This window comes from Thalassophryne amazonica, chromosome 12, assembly GCF_902500255.1.
Source record: "Thalassophryne amazonica chromosome 12, fThaAma1.1, whole genome shotgun sequence".
Lineage (NCBI taxonomy): Eukaryota > Metazoa > Chordata > Actinopteri > Batrachoidiformes > Batrachoididae > Thalassophryne > Thalassophryne amazonica.
Genome location: NC_047114.1, coordinates 23,095,492 through 23,118,158, shown reverse-complemented (window position 1 = coordinate 23,118,158; position 22,667 = coordinate 23,095,492). Strand labels below are relative to the sequence as shown.

The window sequence follows — 22,667 nt, the reverse complement described above, 5'->3', positions numbered from 1 at the left end:
AATCTTTTATTACACTCAAAACAGCCAAATCGTTTCTCTCTGGTATGAATTCTCATGTGTGTGTTCAGATGGCTTTTCTGTCCAAAGCTTTTATTACACTCAAAACAGCTAAACGGTTTCTCTCTGGTATGAATCCTCATATGTGTGATGAAGAAGCTTTTTTCCCTAAATCTTTTACCACATTCAGAACAGCCAAATGGCTTGTCTCCTGTATGAATTCTCAAGTGTTTGTGCAGATTGCCTTCTTCTCCAAATGTTTTGCCACACTCAGAACAGCTAAATGGCTTCTCTCCTGTATGAATTCTGATGTGTCTTTTAAGGCTGGATTTTTCTCCAAATCTTTACCACACTCAGCACAGACGAACTGTTTATGTCCTGTATGAATTATCATGTGTGTATTGAGACAGCTTTTTCGTCCAAATCTTTCATCACATTCAGAACATCCAAATGGTTTCTCCCCTGTATGAATTCTCATGTGTCTGTTCAGATCACCCTTTTGACCAAATCTTTTATCACATTCAGAACATTCAAATAGTTTTTCTCCTGTATGAATTCTCATATGCATTTTCAAATGGTTTGTCTGTCCAAATCGCTTACCACACTGAAAACATCCAAATGGTTTTTCGCCTGTATGAATCTTCATGTGTCTGTAAAGACGGCCCTTTTCTTCAAATTTTTTGTCACACTCAGAACAGCCAAATGGTTTCTTCTCTGTATACCTTCTTGTGTCTGTGTTAAGGTTGTCCTGTCCGAATCTTTCACTGCAATCACAACACTGCAGTGGCCTCTCTCCTTCATGAATTCTCTTATCTGTGTTGAATTTGCTTTTTTCTCCAGATTTTTTACCACATCCAGAACAGCCAATCATTTTCTTGCTTTCATTCTTTCCTGTCTGACTTCTTATGCGTATGTTCAGATTGCCCTTTTGCCTCAACTTTTTATCACAATCCACACAGTAAAAGGTAGTCACACTTGCATGAATTCGCTCATGCTGCTTTGCATAGTCCATCTGACCAAATGCTTTTCCACATTTGACGCAATTAAATTGTTTTCTAGTAATGTTACACCTGCTATTGCTAACAGATGCATCACTGTTTTCCATACTGTTGAAACCTGATATTTGAGTCATCGGTGATAACTGTGGTTTTTCTTCATCATTTTCAATCTTCACAGGGACAGTGTTGAAAGGTAACTCAATGGTTTCAGATGCCTCCAGTCTGTGAAGCTGCTGTTTCTCTTGATTTGTGAAATATCCCTCTTGTTCCTCTTTAACATCCTTCTGGTCAACACTCATCTCCTGCTGTTCAGTGAGCCTTTCTTCTTTACTCACCAACGCCTACAGCATGTCTGCAAGAAAGCAATTAAATGAACATTCAATACATTTATCATAAAACAGCAAAAATGGTGACAGGGAAAAGACAGCAGTAAGTTATTACACTGATGCAAACATACTGTGAAATACTACAGATTAAACTGTTGATCAAGTTAGGTTTTATTAAAAGGGCTTGTATAGTACAAATCCATTTATCTACCTTTTACATTTTCATGCGTTTGAAGTTTATGACACTGCTCGTTTTAGACTTCGGTAACATGCTCCCTTGTTTTCACTTGGGGTGGCAACAGCAGAGCCAAGGACAGGGCTGTACACTTAGCTTTTTCACTAGGAGCACAGGTGCTCCTAAATGGAAAAAATTTAGGAGCACAGATAAAAATTTAGGAGCACTGAAATTTCTTGATACAATTTTATTATTAACGCAAAGACACATACTGTACAGAGTACCTTTTCTACACACACATGCACATTTTATATGATTCTAATGTATTTATTTAATTGTTTTTTACTTCCTTTTCTATCATTATTTACATCATTGCTTTTGTCCATTTCATTACTTTTTGCTGTGTATTTCTTGTATTATTTTAAACCCTCACACACACATAACATCCCCGTCCCACTTTTTATACTCAGGTCGCCTGCTACGCTTAGCTACATTCAACCAATGGTCCACAGCACACACACTCTCTCTCTCTCACACACACACACTTGTCGATTTGAACAGATGTGGGAATGGTTTTCTCTATGGGATATACAGTGGTCCCTCGTTTGTCGTGGGAGTTACGTTCTAAAAATAGCCCGCGATAGGCAAAATCCGCGACGTGGCCAGCGTTATTTTGTACAATTATTATAGATGTTTTAAAGCTGTAAAACCCCTCACTACACACTTTATACACTTTTCTCAATCAGGCATGAACATTTTCTCACTTTTCTCTCGTGTGTAAACACTCTCAAAGTTCAAACCTGAGTAGAAAAATCCCGGCCCCCCCACTCTCCAATTCAAGGGGGTACCTATGCTTGTTCCCCATGTTGAAAATATACCCCCTTCAGACCAAAACCTTCAGACAATCACCCCCCTATCATGGGCTTTTTTGCATGATATTTTTTTATAATTTTATTTTTTACTGGGGTTTGCGGAAAAACTACCCCCTTTTTCGAAAATCTCAGGAGATGGTTTGAAAATAGGGCTGCCACAAACGACTATTTTGATAGTCGACTAGTCAACGATTAGTTTTGCAATTAGTCGACTAGTCGGATCATACAGAATTTCCTAAATTAAGGTCTGCAGCATTTTCAGAGAAAAGTTGAGATGAAAACATGAACATTTGCAAATCAGTGACTATTTCTTAGACTTCATTTACATCAATCATTCCGAAATACAAACAGTGTGGTACTTTATAGTAAATCTGTCAGGTAGGCAGTTCAAAAAAACTAAATGTCCATGCTGGAAGGAGACAAGTGAGGGAAGCCACCAAGACAACTCTGCAACATTTTTATTTTCATTTTACTTATAGTCCCAACTTTTTCTGATTTGTAGTTGTTTCTGTTGCATTTCTGAAATTACAGAACTGCTTTAAAGAAAAGTGTGAACATTTTATTGTGTTTTAAAACTTTGTGGCGCAAATGCAAACACCAAACTCTTATAAAGAGGAAGAAATACCTGGACATGTGCAGGAAAACTGATATAAACTGAACAGAACACTGCAGGCTGATCTGACTCCCCATATTTTTTGTATAAATAAATCAGAATAAAATAAGAGGGAACTCACTTTGAAATTAATAAAACATATAGCTGCAGCTTATAATAACTTTGGAAAATAACAAAAATCAGCAGCTTGTATTTTTATTCTGACTCCAGTTCATTTAGTGTGATGAAGTCATTTATTTCTCCTCATCACTTAAGATTGAACAAATAAATTTGGAAAATAGCAGCTGTTAAAGTTCAGAGTTCTCACCTGCTTTTTGTGATCTGTGCCTCTGAACATCACTGCAGCAGGATTTTATTTTTTTATCCAGTGTTTGCGTAATTTTTCCTCAGTTCATTCATATACGAGGTCTGTCCATAAAGTATCGTACCTTTTTTTTTTTTTTTTAAACTATATGGATTTGATTCATATGTTTTCACGTCAGACAAGCTTGAACCCTCGTGCGCATGCGTGAGTTTTTCCACGCCTGTCGGTGACGTCATTCGCCTGTGAGCACGCCTTGTGGAAGGAGTGGTCCCACCCCCTCGTCGGATTTTCATTGTCTGGAAATGGCGGAATGATTTGGGGTTTTTTCCATCAGAATTTTTTCAGAAGCGGTTAGAGACTGGCACCTGGAAACCATTCGAAAAATTTATCTGGCTTTCGGTGAAAATTTTACGGGCTTCACAGAGAATAAGGTCTGTTAGTACAGCTTTAAGGACCCCTTTAAGGACGCTCGGCGCACCGAGCTGCGACGACGCGGCACAAGCCACCGGACCATTTCTAAATGGATGGCTCTGTGGATACGAGACCATCGTGTGCTCTTTCTCTGGTTATCACAAGAGCTGGACATCAGACATTTTCCGGCACATTTCACTTTTAACAAGAGTTTTTGTCATTGAAAGCCGCACGGAGGCTTCACGCGTCACGACCGATTCACTTGGGAAGCGAGACAAAGGAACACCTCCGTTTCGGCGTGCCAGAGGACAAGTTCGGACATGCCTATCTCGGCTTTCAATGCTTACCAGTCTAGTGAGTTATAAGAGAAATTATGGAGAGCTGGGCATGTCCGAACTTGTCCTCTGGCATGCAGAAACGGAGGCGTTCTTTGTCTCGCTCCAACAGCTAATCGGTCGTGACGCACAAAGCCTCCGCACGGCTTTCCACGACAAAATCTCTTGTTAAAAGTGAAATCTGCCAGAAAATGGATGATGTCCAGCTCTTGTGATAACCAGAGAAAGTGCACACGACGGTCCCAGCTCCACACAGCCATCCATTTAGAAATGATCCGGTGGTTCGTGCCTGTCGTCGTGGCTCGGAGCGCGGCGCGCCGAGCGCCATTGTGGGCCATTCTTAAAGCTGTAGTAATAGTCCTTATTCTCTGTTAAGCCCGTAAAATTTTCACCGAAAGCCAGATAAATTTTTTGAATGGTTTCCAGGTGCCAGTCTCTAACAGCTTCTGAAAAAATTCTGATGGAAAAAAAAACCCCAAATCATTCCGCCATTTCCAGACAATGAAAATCCGACAACGGGGCGGGACCACTCCTTCCACAAGGCGTGTTCACAGGCAAATGACGTCACCGACAGGCGTGGAAAAACTCACGCATGCGCAAAAGGGTTCAAGCTTGACTGACGTGAAAACATATGAATGAAATCCATATAGTTTAAAAAATAAAAAGGTACGATACTTTATGGACAGACCTCGTATTCTCATTTTTTAAGGATATTTGACCGTTTATTTCATCTCATGATCTCATAAATTCAGTATATGACGCGCACATGGTGTGAACAGGACGGTGTCGTCAGAAAAACACCGGTAGAGAAAGAGCAGAGAAAAGAAAAGAATAGTTTTTTTTTTAGTTTTTTTTTTATGTTCACTCGGGTTAAAATCGTCTCCCTGCTCCGCGCTCGCTGTGTCACGTGCACTGATGGTTCTCAGCAGATTGTAACGTCTCGTGCCTCCGTTCGCAGTCAGCAGCGAGTTGACTCCGCGCACACACACACACACACACACACACACACACACACACACACACACACACACATCTCCTCCGGTAAACTGCGCATTTTAGATGGCTTTGAACAAGACGGCCACCGTTTTAATCAGCTGTCTTATCCAAATTTGAACGTTCAAATGACAGCAGGACGGCTCGATGGGCCGCGAAAGGTGAACCTCGTTAGCGAGGGACCACTGTATTTATTTTAGGAGCAAAATGCGAAAGAAAGGGTTGAAATACATTCTCGCACACGTGCGCCCGTTTTATTTTTTTTCCTCGCACAATCAAATTTTAGGCGCAATATGCAAGCGAAACGCTCGCACTGTACAGCCCTGAAAGAGTATCTGCCTCCCCTTCCTGAAGCAACTCCAAATTACATGGAGAAACATGACAAGGGTGGGGTTTGAACCGAAAACCTTCCGCACTGAAACCAAACACACTAACCACTTGGCCACCACTACTACTGTAGACTTCTGTAACATATGCAGGGTTCTCACCAAACAATGGAACAATGCCGCTGTGCCATTATACTGTTCCCTGCTCTCAGGTAGTTTTCTAATCCAGCCAGGCTGTGTATGAGCTGAACTGACTGCTCTCCCCTCCCCTGCCAGCAGAGAGCCGAGCAGAACAGCGCTGCAGCTTAGAATGAGAGAACACAGCATCTCACAGTGGGGGGGACCCCTCAAAGTCTTACAATAAAAAGCGCTCCTTCTGCCTGCATAGCCAGCGAGAAAGGAGAGGAGAGAGAGAGAGGGAGGAGGAAAAGTGTGAACAGCAGACAAAAGCAGCAAAGTAATTTTAATCAACGATCATCTTCAGCCCACACAGCCTCAGGGGGACAGTGGTATGTTTACCACTGTGTTACATCACCTTTCCTTCTAACAACACTCAGTAAGTGTTTGGGAACTGAGGACACTAATTGTTGAAGCTTTGTAGGTGGAATTCTTTCCCATTCTTCCTTGATGTATGAATTCAGTTGTTCAACAGTCAGGGGTCTCCGTTGTTGTATTTTGCACTTTATAATGCACCACACATTTTCAATGGGCAACAGGTCTGGACTGCAGGCAGGCCAGTCTAGTACCCACACTCTTGTATGAAGCCACGCTGCGGAATGTGGCTTGGCATTGTCTTGCTGAAATGAGCAGGAAGGTTCCTGAAAAAGACGTTGCTTGGATGGCAGCATGTGTTGCTCCAAAACCTGAATGTACCTTTCAACATTTATTGTGCCATCACAGATGTGTAAGCTGCCCATGCCATGGGCACTAACACACCCCCATACCATCACAGATGCTGGCTTTTGAACTTTGCGCTGGTAACAATCTGGATGGTCTTTTTCCTCTTTTGTCCGGAGGACATGACATCCATGATCTCCAAAAACAATCTGAAATGTGGACTCATCAGACTACAGCACACTTATCCACTTTGCGTCTGTCCATTTCAAATGAGCTCAGGCCCAGAGAAGGCGGCGGGGTTTCTGGATGTTGATGTATGGCTTTCGCTTTGCATGGTAGAGTTTTAACTTGCACTTGTAGATGTAGTGACAAACTGTGTTAACTGACAATGGTTTTCTGAATTGTTCCTAAGCCCACGCTGTAAAATCCTTTACACAATGATGTTGGTTTTTAAAGGGTCCCTGCCACGCCATGACGTTTTTACAGTAGTGTTCAGAATAATAGTAGTGCTGTGTGACTAAAAAGATTAATCCAGGTTTTGAGTATATTTCTTATTGTTACATGGGAAACAAGGTACAGGTAGATTCAGTAGATTCTCACAAATCCAACAAGACCAAGCATTCATGATATGCACACTCTTAAGGCTATGAAATTGGGCTATTAATAAAAAACTAGAAAAGGGGGTGTTCACAATAATACTAGGGTGGCATTCAATCAGTGAGTTTGTCGATTTTGTGGAACAAACAGGTGTGAATCAGGTGTCCCCTATTTAAGGATGAAGCCAGCACCTGTTGAACATGCTTTTCTCTTTGAAATGCAAAGGAAAATGGGAGGTCCAAGACATTGTTCAGAAGAACAGCGTAGTTTGATTAAAAAGTTGACGTGAGAGAGGAAAACATACGCAGGTGCAAAAAAGTATAGGCTGTTCATCTACAATGATCTCCAATGCTTTAAAATGGACAAAAAACCAGAGACGCATGGAAGAAAATGGAAAACAACCATCAAAATGGATAGAAGAATAACCAGAATGGCAAAGGCTCACCCATTGATCAGCTCCAGGATGATCAAAGACAGTCTGGAGTTACCTGTAAGTGCTGTGACAGAAGACGCATGTGTGAAGCTAATTTATTTGCAAGAATCTCCCGCAAAGTCCCTCTGTTAAATAAAAGACATGTGTCGAAGAGGTTACAATTTGCCAAAGAACACATCAACTGGCCTAAAGAGAAATGGAGGAATATTTTGTGGACTGATGAGAGTAAAATTGTTCTTTTTGGGTCCAAGGGCCGCAGACAGTTTGTGAGACGACCCCCAAACTCTGAATTCAAGCCACAGTTCACAGTGAAGACAGTGAAGCATGGTGGTGCAAGCATCATGATATGGGCAAGCATCATGATAGGCCCAACACCTACTATGGTGTTGGGCCTATTTATCGCATACCAGGTATCATGGATCAGTTTGGATATGTCAAAATAACTTGAAGAGGTCATGTTGCCTTATGCTGAAGAGGACATGTCCTTGAAATGGGTGTTTCAACAAGACAATGACCCCAACCAAAAGCAATCACATCTTTTTTTTTTTTAAATCATAAAATTACACTTCACAAGGATTTAGACATTTAGTTACTCAGAGTTTGAATTTACCGCCTCCGAGTTGACCTACTTTTTCGCTGCGATGGATGTGACGTCATTCGAGTAAATGTGTCGCAGCGCAGCTCTGTTTACCAACACGGCAGACACGGACAGCGAAGGCATAGTGCACGATTATAGCAAAGATTTAAGTGACATAGATTGTTTTTGAAGAAGATGAGGAAGTTTCTGAAGATATTAACGGTGTAAATAATCAGCGGCTCAAAACCGTGTATGTTCCAACCGAACACGACACAAAGAGGATGAAGCGCAGCTGTCAGTTGACAGCAGCAGCGCTGTGGAGGACGATATAAGCTGCTGAATACTTTGTGCACTCACCACCTTTGCTTATAAATGATAATTTATTCCTGGCACGGTGTGTTTGTGTATGAAAAAATTATCTGAGCAGCACAGCGTGCTTAAATTCAGGAGTTTGTTCTAAAAATCACTGAAAATGAAGTTTCTATACATTCTGTATATATATTTAATCATTTATAAGTCAGTTTCTTGTGATTGCTAATTCTTCACTTTTTATTCAAAGCAAATGATTGCAAATCTTTATCTGAAAAGCTGTAGACCCAAATGGGATGGGAAAAAAGATTTCTAAATAAAAGTAAATTTTACTTCTATATCTGTTGTCAACTTTTATCAGGCATAATATTGTAGAAAAATGTTTATGCTAAATGGAGACTTTCCTGTCTAAAATACACATACAGAACATCTGTAATCATAAATTTTATCACATCTAATCTACTTTGAACGAACAGACGTCTGAACAAAAACAGGCTGTTCAGTTTACATGCATATGTATATTTGGAAAACACAAAAATGTCAATGTTCTGTTTTTTTTTTTTTTTTTTCCCTCAGTGGTTCATGTGAACACAGTCAGCCGATGCCACTCATGATTTAGTCTCCTTCTCATATCAGGGTCAGCTTTGCAGGTAAGTTGTCTATGTTATCTCAATAACCGCCTAATTTTCAAACAGCATTTTGTTATGTATATAAGCTATTTTTTTATTAATTTTGTTTTAACTTTTGTTTTAGGAGTTTGGTGGCAAACCTTCATTTTAATGAAAATGCAGGGAGACAACAAAAGCAAAGCAAGAGACCACGGTTCAGAATATACTTTCCTTAGTGGAAAAGAGAAGGATTCACAGTGAGAAAGTTGGCCACATATCCAACATGTGATATGTGGAAAATGGAAAAAAACAAACAAAACAAATTGTTATTTGTATATTTCTATATAGCATGATGAAATTAATAAAAATACAATTTCACATAAGTTTAACATTGTTTCATTCAAATGAGAAGTGTTTTACAATTTGTTAAAAAAACATTTTATTCAGTCTATATGAGCAACAGCAAAAAAGGTTCTTCAGATCTGCAAAACACCAAACCGACCAGAAATCCCCACCAATGATCCTCCTCCACTGAGCAGCCAACGTGAACGGACAAAGCTGAGGCTGATGCTGCCACGCGGACCAGGTACCACTGATGAGCCCAACCCCTCACTCCAGAGGAGGAAACTGGAAGCCAGTGTAGTCAGATGATGGTGATGGAAAAGTACTCCTTATTTTGGATACAACACAAGTTGGTAGTGGCAACCTTCTGTGCCTTCCCCAAGTGTCCCAGCACAACCGCACAATATTTTAACTTCCTTGTCCTCAACGTGTGGTTAGTGTCTTTAAGGTGGAGATGAAACTGCAGACTGAGGTCCACTTGCACCCTCTCTGCGGTGCTGGTATAGTCTTTTGTGTAAAGGTTGCTTAGTCTCACCTATGTAGTGTTCGTTACAGTTTTCCTGACATCTGATAGAATACACTACATTGCTCTGTTTGTAACTAAGGATCATGTCCTTAGGGTGAACTACATTCTGTCTCAAGGTGTTAATCGGTTTAAAGTTAACTGGGATTTTGTGCTGTCTGAAGATCCTCTGTAGTTTTTCCCCTACTCCTGCTAAATAAGGGAGAGACACTCTTCTTTTTGTCTCCGTCTCCTGTCTATCTGGTCTCTTTGTTCTCTGGGACTTCTACACTTTGTCCAGGGACCATCGTGGGTACCCACATACTGTGAGGGCTTTCCGGACACGTTGTTGTTCTTTAGCCCTTCCCTCTGCAGTTGTGGGCATCTGTAGGGCTCTGTATTTGAAGTGTTCCTGATCACCCCGAGCTTGTGTTCAAGGGGGTGGTTTGAGCCAAAGAGCAGATATTGGTCAGTGTGAAAACCAACTCACACTGACCAATGACCAGGAAGTTAAAATATTAGCCAGAGAGAAGAAATGGTTTGAGAGAGGGGTCAAGGAGGCATTCTTTGTGAAACGTTTGAAACCCAGCCTTAACCGGGGAGGGGGTCTGAGACATGCTTTATCCCCTGTTTACAATGGGGTACTCAGGTCAAAGGAGTTTCAGTCTTTTGTTCATGGTAATGAGTCATTCACATCATCAGGAGAGTCATCAAGGGAGTCATCAAGAAAGGCATCCATCCCATCATTAGGAGGGACAGCTGCCCTGTCATTAGGAGAGTGCTAACTAGAGCACAACAGTTGCTAATTAGAGCTATTGTTTAGTCACTAGCCTATAGCAGTCTGCCTCTCAGTAGGAGGGGTCTGGTTAGGTTTAAAACTCCAGCTTTTGTTGGCTTCTGTTCATTCGTCTCTACAAGAGTCAAACAGAAGTCAGACTTCCAGAGCAAGAATTTTAGCTGAGGAAGCTTCTGCGATTTGAAGCGAAACGTCCTTCTTCAAGCTTCTCTACAACCCTGCATATGTAACACAAATACTCACAAATGCTTAAATTTCAATGTGGCTTGTTAGAAGACAATGCCCATTCAATGCCATCAGATTATCACTCTATTCCAAAATCCTGGGGGGAAGTGAGGACTTAATATTAACATGCTACATCATGGAGAAATGGAAAATTTGTTTGATGTATCGAGTTGCTAAATAAGTATGCTAAAACATACTTTCCAGTTCTTGAGCTGAATTAGTATTGATAACTAGGAAAACAGTCAGGTCCATATGTATTTGGACAGTGACACATTTTGTAACCTTGTCTCTACACCAACACAATAGAGTTGAAATGGGAAAAAAACTCTGGATATAAACCAAAATAAACAAAATCTGTAGTTTTTGTCAAAAGTATTTCCTTTCAGGTATTAATGAGACAAACGTAACTCCATAGCCTCTGAGCTGAGCTCTTGCAGCCGGCTGCACGTCAACATCAATGTAATTCATAAAGAACGGAGGACGTCTCATTTTGGGAGAAAAAAAACAGCTTTGGTCGATTGTAGTTTGTCATCTGTATTACAACGTTTGGAGAGAGGTGTCATTTGTTTTAAAACGGTGATTCATTTGATGTTAATTCCAACCGAAATCCATCTTTAGTTGGCAGAGCGCCGTGCAGTGTTTGGAGCTGTGCAGTCCCACAAAACAAGATCGGAAGGGAGGCCGATTCTTTAGAGCAGCAGCCCAGAGCATTGTGGTCAAACGAACGAGGTACCAATATCCGAGGTCAGGATCTTGTACTATGTGTTATATGACATGCAGAAATGAATGTCTGCCGGGGACGCCCTGCTGCGAATGACCCCTATGACCCCAAATAGGGGGTCAAAAAAAATGCGCTGGATCAAACGAAGGAGGTACCACAAAATACCAATGTAGTCTGAACCGGCATAGTACAGTCATTGAAACAGCCAGACATTTTGTCCTCTGCAAGGTGGTGCCAGACACCCCTAAAGGGGTCCCAAAATTTGGGCTTGGTTAAACATTCAAGGTACCACTTATGTACTTAAAGTATAATGAGCAACACCAGACAAAATTTCTGCTGCATTGGCCCTGCCAGACACCCCCAAAAATGAACCCTTTTTCCGGCAATGGTAAGATTGTGTTAGATTAAACTTCAAAAGTAGCACAAAAAAGGCTGCACCAAATGAATATGTATATCATACAATATTTAGATTGACCATTGCCTGACATTTTGTCCTCTGCATTGGGGGTGCCAGACCCTCCTAAGAGAGTCCCAAAATAAAGGATTGGTTAAACATTGAAGGTATCGCATGAAACCAACTTCTGTTGCAAGGTTCTGTGTTGCATTGGCTACTCGAGACACCCCCAAAATTGGACCTTTTTTCTGGTAATTGCCACCAACAGAGATGATACCACAACCCTTTGATACCTAATGGATGAAGTCCTTAGAATGGGTAATAGGTGGCAGCCTTTTTCTATAAAAAAAAGGTCACCATCTTGTTTCAAAACAATGAACAAGTGATTGAAATTTCATTCCATTTCCCTAGTTATTCTCTTATGGATTGAGGTAAGTAAAGCACATATATGTAACTATAAATGACAAGCTCCCCAAGGAACTCCATTAAAGAGTGATAAAATCCTGTATTGAAATGAAAGGAAATGTAGGTCAGTTAGCACTGTTTAATCTCAATGGTGTAAGCATGTGGACAAGTACTGGCCAAGGTATATGTAGGCTATCAGCACACATCTACTATGCTACATAGAAGCCCTGGTGTGTAGATGATGTTGGACTCAATCAGTGTGATACTGTTCTGTATCTATTGATGTAAAGTGGAAAAAACATGAATATAGGCCTACTGCTGCTGCATTATAGTCTCTCTTGCAGGGAGGTGAAATACTCTGTCGGACTGGGGGGGGTGTATGAAGCATAAATCAAAGGTATCGTTTAAACTATAGCGTGATTTCATATTTTCAATATTGGAGATTACCGGGGTATCTCTTGGTTCAGCTCGCACTTGTTTCTTGTCCACAACAAGACAGAAGTCCCAGTTAGTGACTTTAATCCGCACAAAGGTGACTCACGATTGACATCTTTAAATGGCTTTGAGAGGAGTTAAGAAATTGGACACCTGGTGCTTCTGAAAAGCAGCGAAGCAGAGAACCAGCAAAGCAGCTGGTCGCACCGCTGCTTCGTTGCTTCAAGCAGACCCGCTGCAGAAGCAACAGGTCTGCTTCAACGTAGAGAAATGATCAATTTCCCAATAAACAACCTACAAAATAACAGCGCTCCAGCATAATGTGAAGTGAAGGACCGATAAGGGAATTGTTAAGCAAAAAGGCTATTGATGTCGGTGGATCGAATCATTTCATAACTGGAACCAGTTTTCGATACCCAACCCTAAGTGCAAGCATAGTTTAAATGAAAATTCCATGACAATTCTGTAAGTTGGCAAAAGAGAAATAACTACGATTTCAAGTTTATAACATATTTAGGCTGAATCTCAATTCTACCCCCTCAGCCCTTCCCCTTACCCCTTCCCCTCCGTTTTGCGCGGGCACGAGAGACAGAGGGGTATCCCAATTCTCTTTTTGCAGCAAGGCGGATGGGTAGGCGGAGGGCTACAAACCCCTTCAAACGGAGGGAATCTATATGCACACTCCATTTAGGGGGTAGGAGGAGTTTACCGCTGTCTCCAAAGAAGCAAACATGGCACTGAAATAGTTGCACAAATGTAAGTGACTTTCATTACAAATTACAGTTTAGAAAATTGTAACTTGCAAAAAAACTTTACAGGCAATTGCCTATGACAGCAACGTGTATGCTGCTGGATGCATGTTGCGTATATTGTCATTCTGAAAAATATCGTAACTTCGCTCGTGTGCTGAGTCGTTATAATGCATATACACACGATCGCAACAATAACACACTTTTATATCTCACAATGGAGAAAAACATGATAAAGGATAAGCACGTTAATTTGTATGTTCATAAATCGTTGGATAATAGCAATCCCTGCTGTTGGATTTCAAGGTCTGTAACACGTGTGTATTTTATAAACAAACGGAGCCCTGAGCACACTCGTCTCCTGATTCGCTTTTGGGCAGAAAATGAGAAGTTTCTACGTTCTAAGCAGTCAGCTAAAGACCAATGGGAGTAAGTTGGAAAATATATACAGACACGTGTATATGTATAACACACAACCTGATGTCCCAATAGACTGCTATTATTTTTGTCAAGGAAATGACAGACTTCCACACAGACTGATATATTTCAAGTGTTTATTTTAATTACTAATTAATTTATAATTAATTAATTAATAATATTTATTATTAGTATTATTATTATTAATTAAGAACTCGTTTTGAAGTTATTAATTCCGACCGGACTCGGTCTTTGCAGAGAGCCGCGCAGTGTTTGGAGCTGTGTCAACGGACTGGAGGACGATTCGCATTTCTTGACTGCAAGACGACAAGCGTCCCAGTTAGTGACTTCAATCCACACAAAAGTGGCTCACGGTTGACATATTTTAATGGCTTTGAGAGGGGTTAAGAAGCGAACTTGCCGTATCTGAATAGCAGCGAATCAAAAAACCAACGAGCTAGTGGATCGAAGCATTGCTTCATTGGTTCACGCTTCAAAGTGGAGTCATGCTGCAGAAGCGGTTGATTACAGAGCCGCTGTAGGGTCTAAAATCAATGTAGAGAAATGATCATTTTCCCAACAAACACCCTCAAAAACAATGGCTGCTCTGAAGGACCAATAAGGGTTAAGCAAATAATAATCGTTAAGCAAAAAGACTATTGATATTGTGGATCGAATCATTTCTTAACAATACCCGAAAAGAACCGGTTCTCGATACCCAACCCTAATTATGACTGCAGGCTCACCCATCCAAACAATAACATCATTATTAAATTTGCAGATACTACTGTGGTTGGCCTAATACAGCATGGCAACGAGGCTGCTTAAAGGGAGGATGTCTTTAAACTCATTGAGTGGTGCGTACTGAACAACTTGGCACTAAACTCCTCCAAAACTAAGGAATTAGTTCTGGACTTTAGAAAGAGGTGGGATGATGATCCACCCCACTGTATATACTGGGGGACATGGTGGAGAGAGTGAGTCACTTTAAATTCTTGGGTTCTTTAATTTCACAGAAACTGACATGGACATTGAACATCACATCCCTAGTCATAAAAGCACAGCAGCGACTGTACTTTTTAAGGACCCTGAGGAGATTCAGTCTGCCCCAGCCATTGCTTCTGTCCTTTTACAAAAGCTCCATTGAGGGCATTTTGACTCATGCTGGTGTGGCTGAGCAGCTGCTCTGTGTCTGACAAGAAGGCGCTGGACAAAGTAGTTAAGTCTGCTCAAAATATTAAGTGTGGTCTCCCGCCTCTCATAGATAGTTACAAAACAAGATCCTTGCATCGGGCAAGAGGGATAATACAGATCCATCTCATCCGGCTCATTCATTGTTCACCCTTATGCCCTCTGGGAGGTGCTATAGGGCTTTAAATGGGCACACAAACAGACTGAACAGTTTGTTCCCTTGGGCAGTAAGAGCCCTGAATTAATTGTAGTCCATGTCTATTGTGCGTGTGCAATATAGCAATGTCTTAATTTGTTACTCTTAAATGGGTGAGTGTTATTTCTGCCATTGTGGAGTTGCTTTTAAATTTTGTTGCACACATGTAATGACACTAAAGATTTTTCTGATTCTAATTCTGATTTATATATTGAAACTTTTATCTTAACCACGGTTATGCCACTAGACTCAGTGGCATAAAATGGTATCAACAATAATACTGTGATAGTATCATTTATCATGTTATTTTCTGAGGCAATGTATCATCTGGCAAAATTTGTTCTTGTGACAGGCCTAGTGGGGATGACTTTAGAGGTGAAGAGGAAGAGAGTCAGAGCTCAACAAAGGATGAGATGGTGGAAGCTGAAGGAGAAAGACTTGTTTGAAATTGAGTGAGCAGGTGAGACAGGCACTGGATGGAGGGGAAACAATTTTGGACAACTGGAAAAGTACTATAGATGTGGTGAGAGAGACCTCAGAAGGTACTGGGTGCGACATCTGGACAGTGCAAGTAAGACAAGGAGAGTTGGTAGTGGAATGCCGATTTTCAGGAAAGCATAAGGAGAAAGTTGAAAAAAAGAACTGCGATAGTTGGAGAAATGAAGAAAGGAGACACGAGTACAAGGCGATGCAATGTAAGGCAAACAGAGAAGTGGCAAAAGCTAAGGAAAATGCATAGAGCAAGCTGTACAAGAACTTGAATAGGAAGGAAGGAAAAAAGGACTTGTACAGCTTGGCCAGATAAAGGGACAGAGCTGGAAAGGATCTGCAGCAGGGTAGAGTGATAAAGGATACAAATGACAAATGAGAAGAGTGTGTTGAGGAGTCGATCAAAATAGGAAAAAAGAAAAACGTCTGGATGATGTGGAGAGAGTCAGGAAGTGCAAGAGATTAGTAAAGATGAAGTGAGGGCAGCTATGAAGAGCGGAAAAGCAGTTGGTCCAGTGGAGGCATGGAAATGTTTAGGAGACATGGCAGTGGAGTTTCTAACCACATTGTTAAATAAAATCTTGTAAAGTGAGAAGATGACTGAGGAGTGGAGAAGAAGTGTGCCGATTCTGATTTTTAAGAAGAAGGGTGATGTGCAGAGTTGCAGTAACTACAGAGACATTAAGTTGAGCAGCCAGCCACAGCATGAAGTTATGGGAGAGTAGTAGAAACTAGGCTTAGAAAACAGGTGAAGATCTGTGAGCAGCAATATGGCTTCATACAGAGAAAGTACACTACAGATACAATGTTTGCTCTGAGAGTACTGATGGAGAACTATAGAGAAGGCCAGAAGTTACACTGCATTTTTGGATTTAGAGAAAGCTTATGACAGGGTGCCAAGAGAAGAGTTGTGGTGTTATATAAGGAAGTCTAGAGTGGCAGAGAAGTATTTGAGGGTAGTGCAGGATATGTGCAAGGATAGTGTGACAGCTGTGAGATCCACAGTAGGAATGACAGATTCGCTCTGGAGGTGGGATTACACCAAGGATTAGCTCTCACAGGTTGACGAATGACAACAGACAGGAGTCTCCATGGACTATGGTGTTTGCAGGTGACACTGTGGTCTGTAGTGAGAGTAGAGAGCAAGTTGAGTCTAGCCTGGAAAGGTGGAGATGTGTTCTGGAGAGAAGAGGAATGAAAGTCAGCAGGGGCAAGACTGAGTACATGTGTGCGAATGAGAGGGAGCCCAGTGGAATAGTGCGGTTACAAGGAGTAGAAATGGTGAAAGAAGATGTGTTTAAATACTTGGGGTCAATTGTTCAAAGGAATAGAGACTGTGACAGAGAGGTGAAGAAAATAGTGCAGGCAGGGTGGAGTGAGTGAATAAAAGTGGCAGGAGTGATATGTGACCAAAGAATATGAGCAACAGTGAAGGGGAAAGGTTACAAGACAGTAGTGAGACCAGCTGTGTTGTACGGCTTAGAGACAGTGACACTAACAAAAAGACAGGAAGCAAAGCTGGAGGTGGCAGAGCTGAAGATGTTGCGATTCTCTTTGTGAGTAACGAGGATGGACAGGATTAGAAATGAACATATCACAGGGACAGCTCAGGTGGGACTGTTTGGAGACAAAGTCAGAGAGGTGAGATTGAGATGGTTTAGACATGTACAGGGGAGGGACCCATGGTATATAGAGAGAAGGATACTGAGGATGGAGCCACCAAGTAGGAGGAGAAGAGGGAGGCCAAAGAGAAGGTTTATGGATGTGGTAAGTGAGAACATACAGGTGATTGGTGTGACAGAGGAAGATGCAGAGGATGATGCAAATGACTGATCTGCTATGATGACCCGAATGGGAGCAGCCGAAAGAAGAAGATAACAGGCCTATGGATAACAGACTGGCCTGTCTGCTCTGTCCTGTACCCAGTACAGAACATTAAAACAAAAATGACAACAACCCCGTAATTGTTGCAGGAAGAATGGGGCAAAAGAACACCTGCAATGCCTTATCGCTTGGTCCTCTGTGCCATACCGCCGTATACTGACAGCCCCATTTCCACTGAGTGGTTCGGGTCAGTGCTGCATGGTATTATACGTGCCAGAATGGTCAAGTCTGGCTTGGTTTGCATTTCCATCGCAGGCAGAACCCTTTGTTTGGCATGTGGAACAGTTAAATACTGACGAGCACGTCTTGCAGCATCTCCGCTCCACACAGGGGTAAAACAGAGTCATTTTAACATGATTTTACTTTCTTTCTTTGTTGATCATGGGATTTAATTTCACTGCGTGTAAACAGAATTGACTGATGCATGTGGTGAACACTGACACAATAATGAATGAGGCGCGTTGTGGCTCAAAGTGCCGACTGAGAGTCACACCCGGACCAGAAAAAACACAGAGGGACTTGTTTAAAGTAATTAAAGTATTTTCAGAGGTCATTTTCCAAAATCAGGAGGCTTTATGTGGATACGTTTGTCAGGCTGTGATGATGAAACCGACTGAAGCGAACAGGTAAGATTAAGACTTTATATTTCCTCCACTGAAACAGTCTGTTCGCATGAGGACTGCAGCTTTCAGTCAATCAATGGACAACATTAATGAATGTATTTCAACTTATGAGTAAATACAAGAAACATGTGTCAACAATCGCATAACCTATATGCCACGTGTGTGGGATGTATGAGACATACATTGAAAATTTTCAACATGCCCAAAATGTTTTGAGGGGCTCGGTCTATCATGACGTGTATCACCGTAAATGGACTGCATTTATATAGCGCTTTTCCATCTGCATAAGACACTCAAAGCGCTTTACAAATAATGCCTCACATTCACCCCAATGTGAGGGTGCTGCCATACAAGGCGCTCACTACACACCGGGAGCAATAGGGGATTAAAGACCTTGCCCAAGGGCCAATAGTGATTTTCCAGTCAGGCTGGGATTTGAACCGAGGATCTTCTGGTCTCAAGCCCAACGCCTTAACCACTAGACCAGTGGTTAAGGCGTCGTATCTCCAGTTGTCCATCTTCATGATGAAGTTGTATAGAGGAGGATTTTCTTAAAAAAAAGACCTGAAAGTTTAGATACAAATTGCCAGAAGGTACAGCTGAGATGCAAGCCTGGATTTGATCTGTTTTGGTGAAAGAAAATCCTTCTCTGCTCTACTCCACTATGAAGCTAAGAGTATTGATGCAAAATGCAAAGCTTGCACTGTGCACAATTTCTCCAATCACAGCCACATAAGCCCATAACTTCTCCTGCATTATCTGCGTGTCTTGGTGGCTTTCCTAACTCTTCTCCTCCTTGCACAGTCACTCACTTTATAGGAAATGTCTACTCCATGCAGATTTACCATTAAGTGCCATACTGTTTGTATTTCTTTGTAATTAAGGTAAATAAAGTCCAAGACATTAAGTGGCAGCTTTACCATCAGAGAGCCTCGTCCAAAACTACCACGAAAGACTCCAAGCTGTGGTTGATGTTAAAGGGGGCAATACACAGTATTAAGAACAGGGTTATGTAAACTTTTGATCAGGGTCATTTGGGTAGTTCTCTCGTCATTTTGATTTAAAAAGAGGAAACACAGTTGTCTGACAATAAATGGCTTCACCCAACCACTAACCATGAGTGAAAAAAAAAAAAAGTTTTTGTGTTGTCATTCATATTCTCTTAAAAATGGCCAAAAAAGCAAAAATTCTGCCAGGGTATGTAAACTTTTGAACACAACTGCAAATGGTAAATGGATTGCATTTATATAGCATTTTTCCATCTGCATCAGATGCTCAGAGGACTTTACAATTATGCCTCACATTCATCCATTCACACACCAATGTCAGGGTGCTGCCATGCAAGGCGCTCACTACACACCGGGAGCAACTCTGGAATTAAGGACTTTGCCCAAGGGTCCTCAGTGATTTTTCTAATCTGGCTGGGACTTGAACCCTGTGGGAGGATCCTCTGGTCTGAAGCCCAACGCTTAACCACTAGCCCATCACCTCCCCATATAAAACAAATAATGTCAATGGAACGAATATTTAATTCAGTGAAAGCTGGAATGTACCGTTCAAGTTCGCCTTGTTGAATGGTACGTTGCACCTTTCACCTCATGAAATATTCGTACCATTGAACTCAAACATTCACCATCGTATGCCAGCATTTTTAATACAGTCGGTATATGCTGACTGAAACTCCAAGGTGTGCACGGGTAAAATGATATGGGTAATTGGTACGCATATGCTTTATGTGTTCTCAAGTGACTTACCTGGTAAAACATTGAATGAATGAATAAATAAATAAATAAATGTGCTATTTTTAATAAACTCTTTGAATTAAAGCTGAAAGTCAAAACTACAAGCACATCTTGTTTCATTTTAACTCCAATGTGATGGTGTACAGAAAGAAAAATACGAGACTAAGAAGCACACCACTTCAAAATCTAATCGCGTTGTACTTTTGTGGAACACATGGTCCCTACTGACAGCACACGCTAGCCTATATTCCACATCACTCACATACTGAGGAGCTGCTGCACAGTGTGTGGTTAATAACGACAAGATGTAATGTTCCAGAGGCAACTAACCAGGGTGCAGAAGACTGTTTTCAGAAGCAGACGTGAGTGAGCTGAGGAGCTGTTGTCTCTGGTTTGTTCTCCCTCAACAAAACTCCAAAAGCAGCTTTAGACAGTGGAAAAATCTGAAAACAGAACCAAGAAGAAAACAGCCATAAGAAAATCCATGATATACAGTTGAGCTCAAAAGTTTACATACCCTGGCGGAATTTTTGTTTTTTGGCCATTTTTCAGAGAATATGAATGATAACCCAAAACTTTTTTTTTTTTTCCCCACTCACAGTTAGTGGTTGGGTGAAGCCATTTATTGCAAACAACCAGGTTTATTCTTTTTAAATCATAATGACAACACAAACTACCCAAATGACCCTGATCAAAAGTTTACATACCCCTGTTCTTAATACTGTGGACTGCCCGCTTTAACATCACTGACAGCTTGGAGTCTTTTGTGATAGTTGTGGACGAGTCTCTCTGATGGTAAAGCTGCCACTGAATATGTTTCGGACTTTATTTACGTCAATTACAAAGACATACAAACAATATGGCACTCGATGCTAAATCTGCATGGAGTAGACAGTTCTCAAAAACTGAGTGACTATGCAAGAAGGAGAAGAGCGAAGAAAGCCACCAAGACACCCAGACAACCCAGGAGAAGTTATGGGCTTATGTGGCTGTGATTGGAGAAATTGTGCACAGTGCAAGCTTTGCATTTTGCATTACTACTCTTAGCTTCATAGTGCAGTAGAGCAGAGGATTTTCTTTCACCAAAACAGATCAAATCCAGGCTTGCATCTCAGATGTACCTTCTGGCAATTTGTAGCTAAACTTTCAGGTCTTCTTTAAGAAAATCCTCCTCTATACCACTCAATCATGAAGACGGATAACTGGTGATACAAAATGCAAAGCTTGCACTGTGCATAATTTTTCCAATCAAAAATAAAATCCAATATACGTACTGTGTAACAAAATGTTAATATTGAATGGTAATTTCTTATATATATATATATATATATATATATATATATATATATACACTCAACACATACAATGATTCATGTCAGTCTACTTGGTGCAACAGCTCTCCAAGGTGTGATCACTCCTTTTTAGATGCAGACTAACGAGCAGATCTGATTTGATGCAGGTGTTAGTTTTGGGGATGAAAATTTACAGAGTGATTCCATAATTTATTCCTCAGAATTGAGTGAGTTGATATTTTTTTCCCTCTGCTTGGTCTAAAAAGTAACCGTTACTGACTGCCACAATTTTTTTTTCCTGATTTCTTATAGTGTTTCTTAAAGCCAGAAAGTTGCCATTTGAAATGACTTTAGTTTTGTGTCATGTCTGTGATCTGCTTTTTTTTCTACAAAATTAAACAACTGAATGAACATCCTCCGAGGCCGGTGATTCCATAATTATTGCCAGGGGTTGTATTAGCACTCCATGGTAATGTTTCTACCACTGAAACCAGGTGCAACTCCATCTCAACACCATGTCACCTCAAACATTACTTCAGAGCTGCTACAGGAACTGCTGCACAAACCAGAGGACGCCACAAGTGCCAATTCTGTTTCCAGGAAGTTCCTTTGTCATTTTGGTGCATAGTATGGTAGCTAGAGGAACTCATGTTGGACTCAGTGTGCTTGAAGATTAGCAGGGAAGCATTATGTTTGCACAGATATTAGTAAGTAAGTAAGTAAATTTTATTTATATAGCACCTTTCACAGACAAGAGCCACAAGATGCTTCACAACATAAAAGCACAGTACACCACACAAAACATCAGACAATGGCCGAGACATAAAAACATAAAACATAACATAGGATAGCAGAGCAGCCCAAAAGCTAAGCAAACGCTTGAGTAAAAAAGAAAGTCTTAAGTTGGCTTTTAAAAGTATCGACAGAGTCCAGTGAGCGCAGAGAGAGCGGGAGACCATTCCAAAGCCTGGGAGCAACAGCCTGGAAGGATCGCTCTCCTCTGGTTGCAAAATGGGTGCGAGGAACCATCAACAGATTTTGGTCCACAGAACTCAAAGCCCTGGCAGGGGCATAAGGCTGGATAAGGTCACAGATATAGGGAGGCGCCTGGCCATGTAGAGCTCTAATATTGCACATTAAATAATGAGTGTGCCACCCTATGGGGTTTGGCCACCTTGTATGGTGGGTCTTTGCAGGCTTGTGCATGGGGTGGCACAGTGCTTAGTGTGGTAGCCAGGGGGACTCCTGGTGGAACTTGGCAACCAGTGAGTCACTACATCCAGTGCTGAGAGACATAAACGTCATAACAGCCGCTATAAATGGCCGATACAGATATCCGTAAAAATACTGAATATTGGCCTGGCTGATAATTGGTCAACCCCTAATAGAAAATTAATGAGTTCTAAACAGAACTCACTGCGTTTCTGGAAATATTAAGCAAATCAATCCATCACACCTCTGAGTAAAGGCTAACCAATAATTATATGTAATCAAGAGCATAACCATGGACTGATTAATGCACAGAGTGACTGAAGACTACACACAGAGAACCC

The 22,667-nt window shown here is 41.2% G+C and overlaps 1 protein-coding gene across 2 annotated transcripts in view; it reads right to left on the bottom strand.

The window, feature by feature from the left end:
- Window positions 1-206: 206 nt before the first annotated feature.
- Window positions 207-22,667, bottom strand: part of LOC117521616 (gastrula zinc finger protein XlCGF57.1-like) — a 221,262-nt gene continuing 198,801 nt past the window's right edge. The window contains exons 2-3 of one of the 2 annotated variants that reach the window (XM_034182952.1): window positions 20,153-20,265; window positions 207-1,347 (exon numbers count right to left, since the gene is read on the bottom strand). In XM_034182952.1, the coding sequence (XP_034038843.1) occupies window positions 221-1,294 (1,074 nt within the window). In that variant the 5' untranslated portion in view covers window positions 1,295-1,347; window positions 20,153-20,265 and the 3' untranslated portion in view covers window positions 207-220. The remainder of the gene's footprint in view (window positions 1,348-20,152; window positions 20,266-22,667) is intronic. The other variant, XM_034182953.1, reaches the window with a different exon arrangement.